Source organism: Gobius niger, assembly GCF_951799975.1.
Source record: "Gobius niger genome assembly, chromosome: 9".
NCBI lineage: Eukaryota > Metazoa > Chordata > Actinopteri > Gobiiformes > Gobiidae > Gobius > Gobius niger.
The window spans coordinates 2,171,010-2,190,077 of NC_136860.1; the positions used below are offsets into that span (position 1 = coordinate 2,171,010).

Sequence of the window (19,068 nt, forward strand, 5' to 3'; positions counted from 1 at the left end):
CCCACTTCACCCGAGCACATTTTCTCCTGTTCGACTTGACCCCAATCTAAAAGGGTCTTGAAAAAAGAGATGAAGAAGAAAAAAATGGAACAAAAAAGCACAGAATTTTACGACACAAGAAATAAATCTGAAAATGATGTCTCCGAGACGTCCCCTGGAGATAAAACGAGTCTCCAGGTCGTCTCAGTGAAAACAGGTTCAGTTTCAGTGGAGTGTCTGCATGGTCCCTGAGAGGTCTCATGAGAGGTCTCCCTGAGAGGTCTCCATGGTCCCTGAGAGGTCTCCCTGAGAGGTCTCCATGGTCCCTGAGAGGTCTCCATGGTCCCTGAGAGGTCTCCCTGAGAGGTCTCCATGGTCCCTGAGAGGTCTCCCTGAGAGGTCTCCCTGAGAGGTCTCCCTGAGAGGTCTCCCTGAGAGGTCTCCATGGTCCCTGAGAGGTCTCCCTGAGAGGTCTCCATGGTCCCTGAGAGGTCTCCCTGAGAGGTCTCCATGGTCCCTGAGAGGTCTCCCTGAGAGGTCTCCCTGAGAGGTCTCCATGGTCCCTGAGAGGTCTCCCTGAGAGGTCTCCATGGTCCCTTAGAGGTCTCCATGGTCTCCAGCAGCTGCGACTGTGTTGTGAACACTATTTATCGTCCTCAACCTGTGAGACGTTTCTGTGACGACCCTGCAATGTCTCCAAGACCTGTCGGACACAGAGGAGATCTGAAAGAGTCGTATGGAGTCTCAGGCAGTGAAGACTCCGCTGAATCGAACTTAGTTTTCACTGAGACTGGACCTCATTACCAGAGGACGTCTCAGAGACATCTCCAACTCGTCTCCGGGCCGGTGAGAACGTCTCATGAGTTCGAATCCTGCTCTGTCGTTGTGTCCTTGGGCAGGACACTCCAGAGTCTGCGTACACTGGTGTGTGAGAGAGAGTGAAGGGGTGAGAGGTTCCCGGATGTAAAGCCCACACTGGTCCCTCTCCTCAGACCGTTAAAAGTGAAGTGTGTTTGGAGAGTTTTTTGGCTCCGCTTTAAAGATCTCCCGGTCGTTTTTCGGTTTATGACACGACTGAGCTTTAGGTCAGACGAGACGCAGATGTCGGACTCCGAAAACTCTCAGAAACTGCAGTCGTCTTATATTCTGGATGACTAACGTGGAGTAGTATGTGTAAAGTGTTTGTAGTTGTTCTGTTGTCGTAAAGCAGCTCCTGTGACGTGTTTGTTTCCCGTTGTTGTGTTGTTTTGTTGTTTTGTTGTTTTGTTGTTGTCCCTCTCACCGTTCCCTCTCACCCCGCCCCGCCTGCCGCCCGTCCCACTGTCAGCCCTGTTTCCTCTGAGCCGCTTCATTACAAATGCAGATGTTTCGTTTGTTAGTGTCAACATTACCAAGGTCAGGAATAGGAGCCATAACTTAGTTGCACATACAGTATTACACTGTTATAGATAGAATATATTCTATATATTCTATCTATAATCTAACCCCTTAACTCCCACCTGAACCGAGCACATTTTCTCCAGTTTGGCTTTACCCCAGTCCAAAAGCTTCTGGAAAAAAGCTGGGGAAATAGCGACAAAACTGAGACGAAAACAATGATGGAAATGTGACCAAAAAGCGAGAAAACACTGACAAAAAATGACGAAAAATTGATGAAAAAGTGGCAAAAATGTCACAAGAAATTGACAAAAAAATGTCGAAAAAATTACAAAAAATTGACAAAAAATTGACAAAAATGTGACAAAAAAATGAAAGAAAAAAAATGTGACAAAAATGTGATAAAAAAAAAAAGACCAAAATATGACAAAAATGTGACAAAAAAGTTACAAAAATGAGTTGAATACCCAACAAAGAAATGATGTAAAAAAAATCTGATGACGTGAGGAAAAAGATCCTCTCAGTTCAGGCGGGAGTTAGAGGGGAGGTTTAGGTCACGCATTATTCAATAATTCATCGATTAATCCCCATCATGGGCTTAATCCAACAAGAACATTTAGGAAACACCGGGGACGGCTGTAACTCACTGATGTTTTCAGCTTTAACTCAAACCTTCACTCAGATATAATTCCTGAAACATTAACGCCTTCAGAATCACAATCGTTTTTATTGCCATCGTTTGGAACAGGTTCACAAACGAGGAACTTTTCTCAATACAATCGTGCAACATAAAACACAAAACACAGAACCAAGAAATGCCTTTACACAGTTGTAACAGCAGGTTTTAAAGACACACATTAGAATCAAATACAAATCTATTGTAAAAGAACAACAACAACGATATTCATTACGTTGTGTGTTTCTGTTTGTCTTTTGTGTCTTGATATGAACAATGGGCAGATGTAAGATATAAAAAGGGCTGCTAACGACCTTACCTTAAGCTTTGAAATGCATTTTACATAAAAACATATTTTTGCTTTCCCACATTAGTACATATTACTCTCAGACATGAGTCTTGTTAGGGGGTCATCAGCTCCCCCATCAGTGGATCCACTTCGATCCACTTTATCACTTTATCACTTTATGCACCGTATGTAAATCCAATCCTCTATGTCAAGTGTTGTCGTCTACCATATTTTACCTCTTATTTTTATCTTATTTATTCATATATCTTCTTGTGCATGCCCCTAAAGCCTTATAGTTTAAAGTTTATAGCTTATTTTTATCTAAACTCTGTGTTATATGTTTTTAATGTTGCACATACGAAGAAAAATTCCTAGTTTGTGAACCTGTTTACAAACAATGGCAATAAAAACTATTCTGATTCTTCTGATTCTGAGCTAGGGTTTGTTATCATTTCCTTGAAGCTCAATTTTTTGTTTCTTTATAAAAAATAAGCTCATTTAAAAGCCTGAAACACAAAGTCAAGTGTGAGCAAAAAAGTGACTTTCTTACCTGAAAATCATTTGTTTTTTTTTAATCTGCGGCAAAGACTTTCAGACTGAAAAGTTATGTGTGTGATCAGAGAGGGAGGGGCTACAGACTGATAGGATCATGTGACATTTATCTGGTCATCAGTGGTTGACCCGGTGCTGTTAGAACTGACCCCGGTCTCTTCTACTTGTAATTTATGCACAGATATTGTATTGTACTGTATTCAGGGGAATCATCACTCAGCAGCTGACATTTAATACAAGGGTCTTTACACGATGATAATAATAAACTCTTTACATTATGGTTCTTGATTTTACTTGAAGAAAATATAAAATATGGCATAAAATGACCACAAACCTTTCATTGATCAAAGAAACTGAGCAGAATGTTTGTGGCTCAGTGGAAGCTCCGTCGTCTCTGACCTTTCCTTTCTCTCGTTTCCAGAGGACAGCGGCGTCTCTCTGCTGCAGCTGATCGGAGACCCGCCCCCGGACGAGATCACGCGAGAGTTCGGCCCCGACGGCGCCCCCGGGTACGTGTTCGGCCCGGACGCCAACACGGGTCAGCTGGCCCGCGCCCACCTGCCCAACCCCTTCCACCGAGACTTCTCCCTGCTGTTCCACCTGAAGCCCGGCTCGGAGCGCGCCGGCGTGGTCTTCTCGCTCACCGACGCCTCGCAGCGCCTCGTGTACGTGGGCGTGAAGCTGTCGGAGGCGCGCGGCGGGAACCAGCACGTGATCCTGTTCTACACGGAGCCCGGGGCGGCGCGCAGCGTGGAGGCGGCGCGCTTCCCCGTCCCGCCGCTGAAGGACCAGTGGAGCCGCTTCGCCCTGGCCGTGCAGGACGACCGGGTCACCTTCTACCTCAACTGCGACGCCGAGCCGCAGGTGGCGAGGATCCAGAGGGCGAGCGGCCGCCTGGAGCTGGAGGCCGGCGCCGGCGTGTTCGTGGGACAGGCCGGAGGAGCCGACGCCAGCAAGTTCCTGGTGAGTCTCCAGGATCTCAGGCCGGAGTTTGAGAAGCAGCGGCGTCTCGTCATAGAAGGGGGCGTGGCTTCACCGAGGGGGAAAACAGAATCTTTAGAGAAACACAATTTTCCCTCTTTTTAGAAATTTCCTGGTGGAATATCAACTTATTTATCACACATGAATAAAGTCAAGTGTAAATCGGGCCCATTTGGATATTTTCTCACAGCCGATTGGACAGTAGAAGTGAAAAAAACGGCAGTTGTAGCTAGTGCTGGCTAACCGTTAGCATTAGCCTGAAGCTAACATGAGGCATCAACCTAGCATACTCTGTTATTTATGTATTTATGGGCTGTTGAACCACATTGCTTCTCTCCATGTCTTTGTATCTTTATTTAGTACAAAATTATACTCATATTTCAACGTTTGTTAAAGTAGTTTTTGAATAATTAGAGAAAGTTTAGATCTTTCTCCAAATTGTTTTCCCCCTTAACTGTTTTCAAACATGACCATATATGGGCGATTCCTGAGACGGCGTCTGTATCTAAACGGAAACAAACCGGCTCCTTTCAGCGACTGGAATATTGTCTCCACTGTTGAACGAGAAGGTCGTGCGAGCTCAGGAGCCTCCCGCGTCTCACCGGCCTGGAGACCAGTGGTCTCGGGGACGTCTCGGGGACGTCCCCTGGAGATAAGGCGAGTCTCCAGGTCGTCTCAGTGAAAACAAACAGGTTCAGTTTAGTCTCTCAGAGGTCGAACCATCTTCACCTCTTTCCCCTCGACCTGAACCGAGCGCATTTGCTCCAGCTCAGCTTTACCCAAATCTAGCTTGAGAGAGAAGTTGTGCTGAGAGAGACTTTGTGGCAGTTTTTGTCTCATAGTGAAAAGGTTCAGCCGTTACGGAGATTTGAACCATAAACTCAGTCTAGTGCGATGAATAACACACCTAAATATGCTCCACATGTTTTATTTTATTTAACCTTTATTTAACCAGGAAAGATTAAAAAACTCTTTTTCAAGGGAGTCCTGGCCAAGAGGCAGCAAACGACACAGAACTTATTACAATGTAAAAAGGTTGTTTCTCTAAATCTGGACTTCAAAGCGTTCAATGAAATAAACTCAGTTATTTCCAGTGGTTTTGCAGCTGGTTCCTGGAGAAGGAGCAGAGTGATGATGTAAGAGACAATAGAGCAAACATGGCCTTATAAATAAAGGTTTCCCAATGACCCGCCTCCTGGAGGACAGAGAAGGCCGTCCCACTGGAGAACACGGGTCACGGCCCTGCAGTTATAATGAACCTCAGAGAAGCTGAGACACCGAGTCTTCTGGAGACTCTGAGCAGAGGCTTCATGTCAACACGTCTCCAGAGTCTGAAACACAAATGTTACGGTGAGAAAGAAAAACTCAAACTGGGCTTTTTCTTTCAAAATAATTTGAGTTTTAGTTTTTTCACAAGATTAACTATGTGGGGCTTGAAAGTCCGAGTCATCAAGCAAAATGCTGAAGTATTTGTACGTGTGGACCACCTCTATGTCCCTCAGAGTGGACACTAAGGGGACAAACAACATCAGTTTGGTCTTTTCAGCTTTGAGGACAATTATTTTACACATAATTGAAATCACGATTATTCAAACGATTATTTGTTGCCCTTAAAAAAAGTCTTTATTTTATTTATATATTTATTAATTTAAAAAAAACTATGCTGAATATTTTCTGTTTTCTGAACAGTCGTAAAAGTACAAATGATTTCAAGTTTGCCTCGATTAAGGAGAGGTCTCTGCTTCACACCCGCCCCCTGCTGGCCAGCCCTCACACCTGCGCAAGTAAACTGAGCACGCAGCCTGATGACATCATCACACAGCGCTGTTTGTTTTTATGTCAGGCAACAGCACGAGCCATGGCACGAGAAATGTGAAGGGAAAATAATCTCAGCGTCGTGAAATAATGCAAGTCTGCTTTGCAAAAAAAAATTAAAAAGCAATAAAAAAATCAATAAAATAAAAAACTTTTTTTTTTCAATTATGCTAATTTTGTAATCGTTTAGTGTAATAATCGAAATTGTAAACGAATTTCGATTAATTGCACAGCCCTAGGATAAGATAAGATAAGACACGACAGCATTTATTGATCTCACAATGGAGAAAGTCCATTCACTACTTGCACATGACCCATAATGCTTTGCACCTTGGGGGGTACGACCAATGGCCGCTGGCTGCCCTGCTTTTTGACCACGAACGTGGAGTCCGCCATTGCTCCGCCATTGCTCCACCATTGCTCCGCCATTGCTCCACCATTGCTCCGCCATTGCTCCGCCATTGCTGTAGTACCTCCATATCGCCACTAGGCCCCCATTGAAAAGCATTGGAGTTCAGACACCTTTAAAACAACTTTAATGCCTGGTTTAAATTTTTTCAACACTAGACTAGGCTGGATCTTCCTCCTGAGATAACGCTGGGTTAGTCACAATATAAGAAACCAGGCTGGTTTTCGTAAGAAGAATGTTAGAAATCTGGTACTTAATGAGGGTCGGACTGTTAGCATTGGAGCAGCGCGAGCTACACGTCACGCAAGGGCGGAGTCTACAGTGAAGATCCCGCCCTTATGCCCTTTTTAGGAACATGCTTCGTCAGAGCTGGGGAGGCGGAGTCTGTAAATCCGCCATGAATTCGGGGAGGAGTGAGCAGAAGACGTCCATTTTGAAGCCACAGCCAAACAATGATGAAAAACCACTTCTGCTGAGCTCGTAATTACTGAAACAAATAAATAAATAAAAGATCCGCACAACTTAGTCGCTCCAAAGCTTATTTAATGCTCACCAGACAGTGACGTTTCGAGCCTTAGCCCTTCTTCAGACAATAAAAAATTGTCTGAAGAAGGGCTAAGGCCCGAAACGTCACTGTCTGGTGAGCATTAAATAAGCTTTGGAGCGACTAAGTTGTGCGGATCTTTTATTTATTTGTTTCTGTGACACTTTCCATTTTTTGATCCTGCACACTTATTTAGAACTGTGGATGTGCGTGCCTTCACCCACTACCTCGAGCTCGTAATTACTCAACAATCAAAAACATAATCCGGAAGTACAAAGCCCTGCACACGAAGTCAACGAGAGCTTCTTTCCCGCTCGATTATTTTATTATAGTATTTGGAAGATTTATATCAGTCTCTTCAATGACAGCTCGCAACGCCAGACTGTTTACAGCAGCGAACCCCCCCAAGGCGCAATGCATTATGGGATTGCACAAACAGCAAATGAGAGAAGTCCGTCACTCGAAAGTGTCCGTGTGAAAGGAGCAAGACGTGGATTCTGCTGAGTAAATGGAACAATATTGTACGGAAACAGTTGAATACAGCAGGTGACTGAAGGCAGCGTCAGAGCGAGGGAGGACGCTTCAGTTTGGCCAATCACAGCGCTCGAACAGAGAGACGCCACACCGGCTCCGCCTGATGGTTCTGTTCTCCACCAGCACGTCGGCCAAAGCCTGGTCAGACACTTAAAGCAGCACTGAGGAACTCTCTGAGATGAGGATATGGGCTCAGGCTTCATGTAGATGTTTCACTGAGTAGGAGAGACCAGAGGAGACCAGAGGAGACCAGAGGAGACCAGAGGAGACCTGAGGAGACCTGAGGAGACCAGAGGAGACCAGAGGAGACCAGAGGAGACCAGAGGAGACCTGAGGAGACCTGAGGAGACCAGAGGAGACCAGAGGAGACCTGAGGAGACCTGAGGAGACCAGAGGAGACCTGAGGAGACCAGAGGAGACCAGAGGAGACCAGAGGAGTCCAGAGGAGACCTGAGGAGACCTGAGGAGACCTGCCCTCAAACAGCCACAGTGCGTCGGGTTGTAAGACTGGAGATCCAGACTCCAGCTCCAGACTCGATGCCTTGGTCCTAATAACGAGCCATAAAACAGACTAATGGGGAAAAGCCTGAGCCAAACCCTGACCTGACCCGGATCTGGCCCGGATCTGACCCGGATCTGACCCGGATCTGGGGGTCTCTACGTGTAAATGTTTAGACGTTCCTGTGACCTGGCTCTGAAAGGTCGGCTGATGCTCCTGAACTTTAGAAAAGGCCTGACTTCATCTCCAACAAAACCACTTTTACAACACATTAGGAGTGGATTTACGAGGCGCAGACGGTTTTCAGGCTGGAAATGTTTATCCTTTAGTTTTACTGATGTGTCTGTGATGAACACATCCTGACAAACAACACACGGAGCTTTAAAGTGTGTGAAGGTTCAGATTCAGCCAGAGAGAGGTCTGGGGGTCTGGGGGTGGTGGGGGTGGTGGGGGTCTGGGGGTCAGACTGTGAGGATCATGCGTCATGTGCAGCGTTTAGACTCAAAGGAAACGGGGAAACTCCGCCGTTCCTTTGAGATACGATCTGAGCGTCAGCGTCTGTGAAACCGGAGGGAAGTCACGGAACCTTCACTTTGTGCCTCGGTCGGTTCATAAAGTGTCACCATAAATATGAGCTAATGAGTGCAGGCGGTCGAGAAGAAAGAAAGAAAACGATCGTTCTTCAAAAACGTCTGCAGATCTTCAGGAGGAAATAAACGCTGAGCTGAGTTCATCTGTGCGGCGACAGAGAAGGTTCTGTTTCACGTGATGAACCGAGGGCTGACTCAGAGATCAACACCCTGAACCAGAGTGAACACGTGTATTAGTGTTTAAAACAACAGTAAAGTGAGGAGCCTTTTCTCTCAGAGCTACATTATCAGGTCAATGAATTTAATCTTTATGAAGGACACGTGTGCGAACACATGATCCACAGTTAAATCAAAAACAGAGAAAGTGGAAATATATTAAAATACTGCAAATAATTACAGCAACACTGACAGTAAAAACAGAAGCCCCATCAGTTCTAACTGTCGGTCACAAACAGGCCTGAGGTCAGAGGTCAGTGATTCCACATTATTTACATGAGGTGAATCTGAGCTGATCTCTGAGTCTGGACAAGTGTCCGAGTCGACACATTCATGGATGTATTTATTATGTGACGGGTCATTGAAAATAAACACAGAACAAAACCAGTTTGAAGCTGATGTTTTATGCTAGTGCTCATGATCAGCTCCAGTCTCTGGTCGGGCTTTTCTACATTAAATTAAAATGACATTTTTTGTACATTTTGCATTTCTTTAACAGACTCACAGACAGAAACTGGACCTGACTCCTGAAACATCACTGATGCTGAACCAAAATGCAAAAAAACTAATTGTCTAAGTCTGAAATTTCAAATTTAGAAAATGTTAAACCTCTGGAAGCTTAAAACTGTGCAGATATTTAATGTACAGTCTATGTTAAGTTATATTATAGCAAACAATAAAAGTTTCTAAATCATAATTGACTTCATATAAAAGGCTTCGTCTGTTGCCCCCGGCAACACTGGGTCACATGAGTTTGAGACGCCTGCCGTAAACCAAGAGGAAACATGTGCATGTTTCCATCCAGCGAGTCACTCTGAGGCGAATGATGGAAGATGCTGATTTACAATATGGAGTTTATGTCAAAAAATGTGGAAAAAAATGTGGGACAAATTATTAATATTATCATTATTATTAATGAATAACTAATTTTGAATTTAAAAAATAGGGAAAATTAGGGAAAACCATTTAGAAGAAAATTTGGAAAAATATGGAGAAAATGGAGGAACTTTTTTAAGAAATTGGGGGGAAAAGGAACGAATGAGGAACAAACTGAGGAAAAAGTGGATAAAATGTTTTCAAAAGAAAATGAAAAAGTGACAATGAGACAAAAACAATTGGGGGAAAAAGGCAAAATATGGAGAGGGAGGGTTGGGAAAAAAAAAAGCTTTTTTCCAGCCCTTTTGTCTGCTCAGGACAAAGCGATGTCAATTCTGATGTTTGCAGCAAATGTTTTCATATTTCTGATGGTTTGCATCATATATCGAATAATATTGAGATTTTTTTTTCACAATTTCTAAATTTAATGGTAATTGGACTGAACTTATAAAGTGCTTTTCTATCTTCTTTAGGCCCAAAGCGCTTTATAGTCACGAGACAGTCACTCATTCATACACCAGTGTACGCAGACACTGGAGGAGGGTGAAGTGTCCTGCCCAAGGACACAACCACAGTGTGTATGTGCAGGAGCCGGGACTCGAACCCAAGACCTCCCGATCACGTGACGACCCGCTCCGGCCAACGGCGGATCTAACCAAGCAGAAAACCTCCAAATGTTTCCCTCATCATTGTTTAGAAGTGACTGAACATTATCTGCACTTTATGAGACAGTCATGTGACCTCAGTCATGTGACCTCAGTCATGTGACCTCAGTCATGTGACCTCAGTCATGTGACCTCAGTCATGTGACCTCAGTCATGTGACCTCAGTCCATCTGTGCAGAGAGAGGACGCTGGATTCCAGGACAGTTTTCGTTTCCTGTGGAGCCGTGACAGAGACATTAACCATAAACCAAGTCAAAAATGGAGCATTATGGTCGTTACCATAGTTACCACTATAGGACTCCATTGTAATGTTGTGACGTCACTTGAACGCTCTGCTTTACACCGACAGTTCAGGTCCTCCTCAGTCGGGACGAGGCGATGGATCTGTGTCATGATGGTGTTGACCTGATGTGGAACGACGGCGCGCTTTCTAAGGGTTGTTTCTTCTTCTTCTTGTTTCCAGGGTGTGATCAGTGAGCTGCGAGTGGTGGGCGACCCCAGAGCCGCGGAGAGGCAGTGTGAGGAGGACGAGGACGACTCCGACCTGGTACACACACTCTCAGTTTAAATCCAGGTCCAGGTTTTCAGACCAGCCCCGGGTGAAAACTCTGGTCTCTGCAGATTAAAACTCCTGACCTTTAAGATGAGCTTCTCCCCACATCAGAGACCTGTTTAACCCCTTAACTCCCACCTGAACCCAGCACGTTTTCTCCAGTTTGGCTTTACCCCAATCCAAAAGCTTCTGGAAAAACGCTGTGAAAATAGCGACAAAACTGAGACGAAAACAATGATGGAAATGTGACAAAAAAGTAACGAAAAATGGCTGAAAAAGTGGCAAAAATGCAACAAAAATGTCACAAGAAATTGACAAGAAATTGACAAAAAATGGACAAAAAAATTACAAAAATGTGACAAAAAAATGACAAAAAATGTGACAAAAAATGATAAAAATGTGACAAAAAAATGACAAAAAATGGACGAAAAAATTACAAAAATGTGACAAAAAAATGACAAAAAATGTGACAAAAAATTACAAAAATGTGACAAAAAAATGACAAAAATGTGACAAAAAATGACAAAAAAGTGACCAAAAAATGGATTAAGAAAATGACGAAAAAATGACAAAAAAGTGACAAAAATGACAAAAATGTTATTAAAAAAATGGACGAAAAAAAAGGGCAAAAATTTGATAAACATTTGACAAAAAAATGACAAAAAATTGACAAAAAATTACAAAAGAATGACCAAAAAGTTACAAAAATGAGTTGAATACCCGACAAAAAAATGATGAAAAAAAAATAAATCCGATGACGTGAGGAAAAAGATCCTCTCGGTTCAGGCGGGAGTTAAGAGGTTAAGTACTGTAGGCCTACAATGCAGAAAATACTGTCTGTTCCGTTCAATAAAAGCCGACGACATCAGTAACATTTACACTTTAAAACGGCGTCTTCTGAATCACTTTTTATGCTTTTGTCGCGTGACTCCAGTAAAACAGACGTGTATTTGTTTGTGCAGTGAGTGGAAAGAATGTGCTGCCCCCTGCTGGTCGGACCCCCCTCCCGCCGGGGCAGGTGTTTAAATACAGCTGTCACCGAGCGCCGGGACACGGGGTCACAAAGCGGGGGCGGACCCCAGGAGGAGTCCATGAGTTTAGGACAGAAGCCTCTTCCATCACTGACTCGATCTAGATTATTGAGCTTTGAACCAAAAACACAGAATTTAAACTTCCCTATAACGAGTTTATTCAAGAACACAGATTACACTTAACTTAACCTCTTACCACCCGCCTAAACCAAATGCATTCTGTCCTCTTTGGCCATTATATAGTCTGTGTAACACCTCATTTGAAAGCTAAGACCCACAAAACTGATCTTTTCCCTCGCATTGTTGCTGTGTTGTGTCACCTTTTGTATGTTTTGTTTTTTTGTCACATTTTTGTTGAATTTTTGTCACATTTTTGTCACATTTTTGTCACATTTTTGTCACTTTTTTGTTGAATGTTTGTCACATTTTTGTCACATTTTTGTCACTTTTTTGTTGAGTTTTTGTCACTTTTCTGTTGAATTTTTGTCACATTTTTGTCACATTTTTGTTGAATTTTTGTCACATTATTGTTGAATTTTTGTCACATTTTTGTTGAATTTTTGTCACTTTTTTGTTGAATTTTTGTCACATTTTTGTTGAATTTTTGTCACTTTTTTGTTGAATTTTTGTCACATTTTTGTTGAATTTTTGTCACATTTTTGTCACATTTTTGTTGATTTTTTTGTCTCATTTTTGTCTCATTTTTGTCACATTTTTGTCACATTTTTGTCACATTTTTGTCACATTTTTGTCACATTTTTGTCACATTTTTGTCACTTTTTTGTTGAATTTTTGTCACATTTTTGTTGAATTTTTGTCACATTTTTGTCTCATTTTTGTTGAATTTTTGTTGAATTTTTGTTGATTTTTTTGTCTCATTTTTGTCTCATTTTTGTTGAATTTTTGTTGAATTTTTGTCACATTTTTGTTGAATTTTTGTCACATTTTTGTTGAATTTTTGTCACATTTTTGTTGAATTTTTGTCACTTTTTTGTTGAATTTTTGTCACTTTTTTGTTGATTTTTTGTCACATTTTTGTTGAATTTTCGTCACATTTTTGTCACTTTTTTGTTGAATTTTTGTCACATTTTTGTTGAACTTTTGTCACATTTTTGTCACTTTTTTGTTGAATTTTTGTCACATTTTTGTTGAATTTTTGTCACATTTTTGTTGAATTTTTGTCACATTTTTGTTGAATTTTTGTCACATTTTTGTCACTTTTTTGTTGAATTTTTGTCACATTTTTGTTGAACTTTTGTCACATTTTTGTTGAGTTTTTGTCACATTTTTGTTGAATTTTTGTGACATTTTTGTTGAACTTTTGTCACATTTTGTTGAGTTTTTGTCACATTTTTGTTGAATTTTTGTCACATTTTTTCACATTTTTATTGATTTTTTGTCACATTTTTTTTGAATTTTTGTCACATTTTTTCACATTTTTGCCACATTTTTGTTGAATTTTTGTCACATTTTTTCACATTTTTGTTGAGTTTTTGTCACATTTTTGTTGTGTTTACATCCTTGTTTTTGTGGCTATTTTGGAGCTTTTTTCCCAAGAAGCTTTTTGATTAGGGTAAAGCCAAACTGGAGAAAATGGGATCCGTTCAGGTGGGAGTTAAGAGGTTAAACTTGCAAAAAAATGTAATAATCCACAGGAAAGGTTTGTGTTGGTGCTGTGTCTGTCAGTCCCAGTGTCAGCTCCTGGGGTAGATTCAGCGTGAGGTCTGGGAAGTTGTGGGACGACTCATTTAAAGCAGCACTATGTAACGTGTTTACCTTAAATCCTTTCCGTAGTCCCTATGGTGGTGATGCAAGTGTTAATGGGATGATTGGGGGGTCTTTCATCGCCCCCTGGTGTTTCTCTGGTCACCAATACACACTTATGGAATCACGAAGAAGAAGCTAACAGGCTAACGGGCAAAGCTAACTGTGGGCTAGCGCCACTTAAACAGTATTTTCAGCCAAGTCTGAGCGAAAACAATGATCTCCATTGTGTAACTGGATGAACAATATCCCTCTGTCCCTTTGTCTTTTCTGTCAGCCTAGGATTTACTCTCACGGACAATTAATGAGTGAAAAACACGACATGTACGACACCTGCAGGGGGCGCTGTTGTTTCTTCTGTAGCGCTCTAACGTAAACTCTCTTGTCCAGGCGTCGGGTGAAGGCAGTGGATACAGCTCCTCCACAAACGAGCGCAGAGTCTCCTTCACGGTAAGAACGTCTTCATTTCTCTCCCTGACATCGCGTGCTGTGGAGGCATTAAAGGTATTAACGATATTAAAGGTATTAAAGATGTGATGTTGGAGCGTCCTGAAGCTCGTGCTGTTTTTGGCTCGACCCCTCCTGATAACGTTCTCCTCCTGATAACGTTCTCCTCCTGCTCCTCGTCCGTCCACGCACAGCTCGTTTCTCACTCTCAGATTCTTTATGAAGTCATTATCTTTCATATATTTATTCAGCCTCCTACAAGTCTCCGAGTCAGACCAGGCTTCACTGCGGAGAGGAGGAACGAGATCCTCCCAAATCTGCAGAAACCTGTGCTTTAGTCCTGGTTTAGTCCTGGTTTAGTCCTGGTTTAGTCCTGGTTTAGTTCACTTCTTCAAACAGCAGATCGGGATCAGGAGCAAAGTCATGCCCCCTTTACATAATAAACATTACTGTGAGAGTATGGCCTTAATGATTGTTTTTATCCCTTTATAGCCGAAACTGAAGTCCACACGGCTACTTTGCATAAACGTATAACATGAGGAGCACTTTAACATCTGTGTGAGTGTCTCTGTGACTCCTGCATGTTTCATTAGTTTGCTCTTCATTATTCTTTGTCTTTGGTTCAGATCAGGTTTCTGTTCGTATCCACACGGTTTAATCTGCTGTAACTGAAGCTCGTCTGTAATAACGTGGATGAGTCTGGCCCGAGTCTGGTCCGAGGTCTGGTCTAGGGCTGGGTACCGTTTTTTTTTTATACCACTACTTTAACGATACCTGCTTTTCGGTACCGGTGCCTTAACTGTACTTTTTCCGATACCTGTGTTATTTTAATTGAAAACAGGAGCAGCAGCGTCACCTGGAACTTCATGTTTTGAGCAGGATTCCCACTAAAGCCGTGATAAAAAGAGAGAAAGGACATTTTTTTACCTTCTGAGCTGCAGGAACAGACCAGATCCACATCAGGCACCGCTTTCTTTCAGCTAAACTTTTCTAAACACATTGCGCTGTTCGACAAAGTGAAAGCGCCTCACGCAAAGATCTGTTACATAGTGAGAGCACTCACTCTGTCACTGAAAAAGCACCATAACTGTTCCAAAAATGGCTAATGCAGAGTGAGCCTCACCTTTTCCAGAGACAATCTGTGATCCCAAACGCTCCGGTGCAGCCATTTGGTGCAGCATGGAGTTGTAAACAACAGCGCGTAACTTCTGCGGGGCTTTCGCTAAAGGTAAAGCCAATGTGTTTCTCCTTGTCATACCATGTTGTCACTGCTTTTCTATTTGTCTAAGAGCTCTAGATTCTTATTCAGGCCTGTTTTTTACCCAGTTTACTGTAAGTCCTGGTTTAGTCCTGGCTCAGTCCGCGGCTCTGCCATCTCTGATATTGACTGAAGTGTGAGTAAGTTACAGTTTTGCTTCTGCATTTGCGCTGAAGCTGCTCATGAGTTCAGGCTTTTTTAGACTCACTGTGGATCATTTATTGACGTTTGGAGAGAAAAAGTCTGGTCTGAGTCTGGTCTGAGTCTGGTCTGAGTCTGGTCTGAGTCTGGCCCGAGCCTGGCCCGAGCCTGGCCCGAGCCTGGCCCGAGCCTGGCCCGAGCCTGGCCCGAGCCTGGCCCGAGTCGTGGCCGGACTCTCCCGTCTCCAAATGGCCGTGTTTAAGCTCTGTCACTGGAGGTCGTCTTTAATAACGTGGACGAGTCTGGCCCGAGTCTGGCCCGTGTCTGGCCCGAGTCTGGCCCGTGTCTGGCCTGAGTCTGGCCCGAGTCTGGCCGGACCCTCCCGTCTCCAAATGGCCGCTCTCAGCCCAGTGGCTGCGGGTCAGCGTGGCTCTGCAGAGGCGCACACTTGGATGGGGCTAATTACAGTTTTTTTGCAGATTCTGGGCCGTTTCCGCTGAGTCACGGCTCGGAAATCATTGTTTGGCTCGAATTAAAAACGCTTTTGAAGGTGACGGAGGAAACGCCTCGTGATCGCGGAGACGAGACGAGCTCATTACAAGCGTTTACTTCACTGTCATCGGTGAAAAATGCCTCTGAAAGCACGACGATGGGCCAGTGTTTACGTTTGTAACTTAGTTTTAAAGTCAGAGTCAAAGACGACGTTTATCTGCAGGTGAAAACTGTTCAATGTGGAGATTTTAATTGAACCGTCTGCTGTGAGAGTGCAGGGTTCCCGCGGGACATAGAAGTCATTAAAGGCCTTAAAAGTCAGATTCAAACTGACATTAAATCTAAATTACCCACAACAATGACATCACTCAGCTATTTTCACCGCAGACGTTCATCAAAAACACAAAAACACTCAAACTAAATCAGCTGCAGTTTTGAACTTTACACATTCTTTTCTTTGAAAGTTTCCTGTTGTGTCTGATTTAGTTTAAATCTCTAATTCCCCTCATTCCTGTGGTCGGTTGAATCTTTACAAATAGATTAATTGTGCACAGATTGTTATTTGGCGTTTGTGCAGTGCATGCTGGGTCAGAATAAATAATGAATTAAAAACAGACTCACAGTTGTTCTGTTCGAGGCCTGAAGGCTTCACTGGGCTGAGGTTCAGGATAGAGTGAAGTAACACAATCAGCAGGATCGATCCTACAGCCTTTGGTTTGTAAAGCTAACGCCGTACGAGGTGAGCTAAATCATGAAACTCTCAGGTCGGAATGAGTTCCCGGCACTTCTGCATGTGCGGCAGGAAGAATCTCGCTTTTTAGGCAAAACAATGGAAATGAACAGCCTCACATTTGACTTTGCTGCCGCCTGGTGAGGAGTGAAAACCTCAGCTGTGCAAAAACATGTCAGTCTCTTTTTCAAAACATTTTCCAAATTTTCAAAACTGTTCCAAATTTTCAAAAGTTTTAACAATTTTAGCAATTTGTTTTTTAAATTGATAAAAATGTCAAAACTTTCCTACATTTCCAAACTGTTACACAATTTTCCAAAAATGTCAAAATTGTCCCAATATTTTTTTCCAAAATGTTCAAAATTGGTTAAAATTTTTCTAAACTTGTCCACATTGTTCTAAAGTTTTCTAAAATAAAAAAAAATGTTTAAATTTTTCCCCCCAAAAATCTAAATTTTTCACTTTTTTTTCACATTTTCAAAATGTAAAAAAAAAAAATACATATTGGGAAAAAAAATATTTTTTTCTCAACATTTTCCGAAACTTAAAAAAAAGAAAAAAGATTTTTCTTTTTTAAATTTTCAAAACGTGTCCAAAATTTACCAACAAATTCAAAAATGTGAAAAAAAAACCTTTCCAAATTGTTTCAGATTTTTTTCAAAATTTCCAAACTTATTCAAAATGTTCTAAACTTTTCCAAAAATCTTCCAAACTGTAAAACTACAGCTCACGACTCCAAACATCACCAAATAAAACGATGTGGACCAAAGTCAGACTCTCAGAGGTGTCGGGGGCGGTCTTTGTGTGGACCACAGGCAGACTCTGAGGTCTCGGGGGTGGTCCTGGATTGTGTGGACCACAGGCAGACTCTGAGGTCTCGGGGGCGGTCCTGGATTGTGTGGACCACAGGCAGACTCTGAGGTGTTGCGGGCGGTCCTGGATTGTGTGGACCACAGGCAGACTCTGAGGTCTCGGGGGCGGTCCTGGATTGTGTGGACCACAGTCAGACTCTGAGGTGTCGGGGGCGGTCCTGGATTGTGTGGACCACAGGCAGACTCTGAGGTCCCGGGGGCGGTCCTGGATTGTGTGGACCACAGGCAGACTCTGAGGTGTCGGGGGCGGTCCTGGATTGTGTGGACCACAGTCAGACTCTGAGGTCTCGGGGGCGGTCCTGGATTGTGTGGACCACAGGCAGACTCTGAGGTGTCGGGGGCGGTCCTGGATTGTGTGGACCACAGGCAGACTCTGAGGTGTCGGGGGCGGTCCTGGATTGTGTGGACCACAGGCAGACTCTGAGGTCTCGGGGGCTGTCCTGGATTGTGTGGACCACAGTCAGACTCTGAGGTCTCGGGGGCGGTCCTGGATTGTGTGGACCACAGTCAGACTCTGAGGTCTCGGGGGCGGTCCTGGATTGTGTGGACCACAGGCAGACTCTGAGGTGTCGGGGGCGGTCCCGGATTGTGTGGACCACAGGCAGACTCTGAGGTCTCGGGGGCGGTCTTTGTGTGGACCACAGTCAGACTCTGAGGTCTCGGGGGCGGTCTTTGTGTGGACCACAGGCAGACTCTGAGGTCTCGGGGGCGGTCTTTGTGTGGACCACAGTCAGACTCTGAGGTCTCGGGGGCGGTCCTGGATTGTGTGGACCACAGGCAGACTCTGAGGTCTCGGGGGCGGTCCTGGATTGTGTGGACCACAGTCAGACTGTCGGGGGCAGGTCTGGACTCGAGGAGGACGTCCTGTCTGGATTCCAGCGCTGATGGATGGAGACTCACAGTCACAGTTTCCCTCAGGCTCAGGACTGACAGACTCGGGCCTGGTTTGTTTTTCCGCTCTCATGTTTTCATTTAAAAAAAGGAATTTGATTTTGACAAATGAATCCACACTTGTTGTTAAATTGTGGATTCTGTTGGAGCGACTGAAGTGGAGAACACGTTGTTAAAGTGGAATGAAAACCGCGCTTGGAGAAAACCACCGTAAAGTCTCTAAATCCAACACCATAAAATAAAGACGAGGGAGAGTTTGGTCTGATTTTGTTCTTTGTTTAAACTAAAGACGTTAAAGCAGAATTCTGGCGTTTCTGATTCACTTGTGACTTTACAGTTGGTCTGGGGTCGGCGTGAGTCACAGGTTTATTTATCTGTGCGAGAACAGGCTCTGAGGAGACGGCTCTAAAGGTCTCACCTGGAGACTAGTTGGAGACTGGAGTCGCTGCTGATCACAGAGACGTCTCCTGGAGATCAGGCGAGTCTTATGAAACCAACAGGTTGGATTTCAGCGGAAAGATGTCGGACAACAAGGAGATCCCAAAGAGTTTACAAAGGCTCCAATTTCCTGGTTATTAAATTATGTTAAACTCCGATCAGTTTTGGGTTATGGTGATCATGTCACTGAGGAAACGGGACATGATCAAATAAAGAAACACATTCATTTTTGAGCAAAATACGGTGCAAATATTAAAATCATAAATGTGTGGCTGATTGAGGGCCTTGTTCTTGCTCATGAGACCTGTTGGAGACCTCTCTGAGACCATGTGGAGACCTCTCTGAGACCATGTGGAGACCTCTCTGAGACCATGTGGAGACCTCTCTGAGACCATGTGGAGACCTCTCTGAGACCATGTGGAGACCTCTCTGAGGCCATGTGGAGACCA

General features: G+C 43.6%; 1 protein-coding gene across 1 annotated transcript in view; it reads left to right on the forward strand.

Annotated features, from left to right (window-relative positions):
- col18a1a (collagen type XVIII alpha 1 chain a) overlaps nt 1–19,068 on the forward strand; it is a 75,681-nt gene that overhangs the window by 25,869 nt on the left and 30,744 nt on the right. The window contains exons 2-4 of the mRNA XM_079563009.1: nt 3,295–3,836; nt 10,466–10,549; nt 13,741–13,800. Of these exons, the coding sequence (XP_079419135.1) occupies nt 3,295–3,836; nt 10,466–10,549; nt 13,741–13,800 (686 nt within the window). The remainder of the gene's footprint in view (nt 1–3,294; nt 3,837–10,465; nt 10,550–13,740; nt 13,801–19,068) is intronic.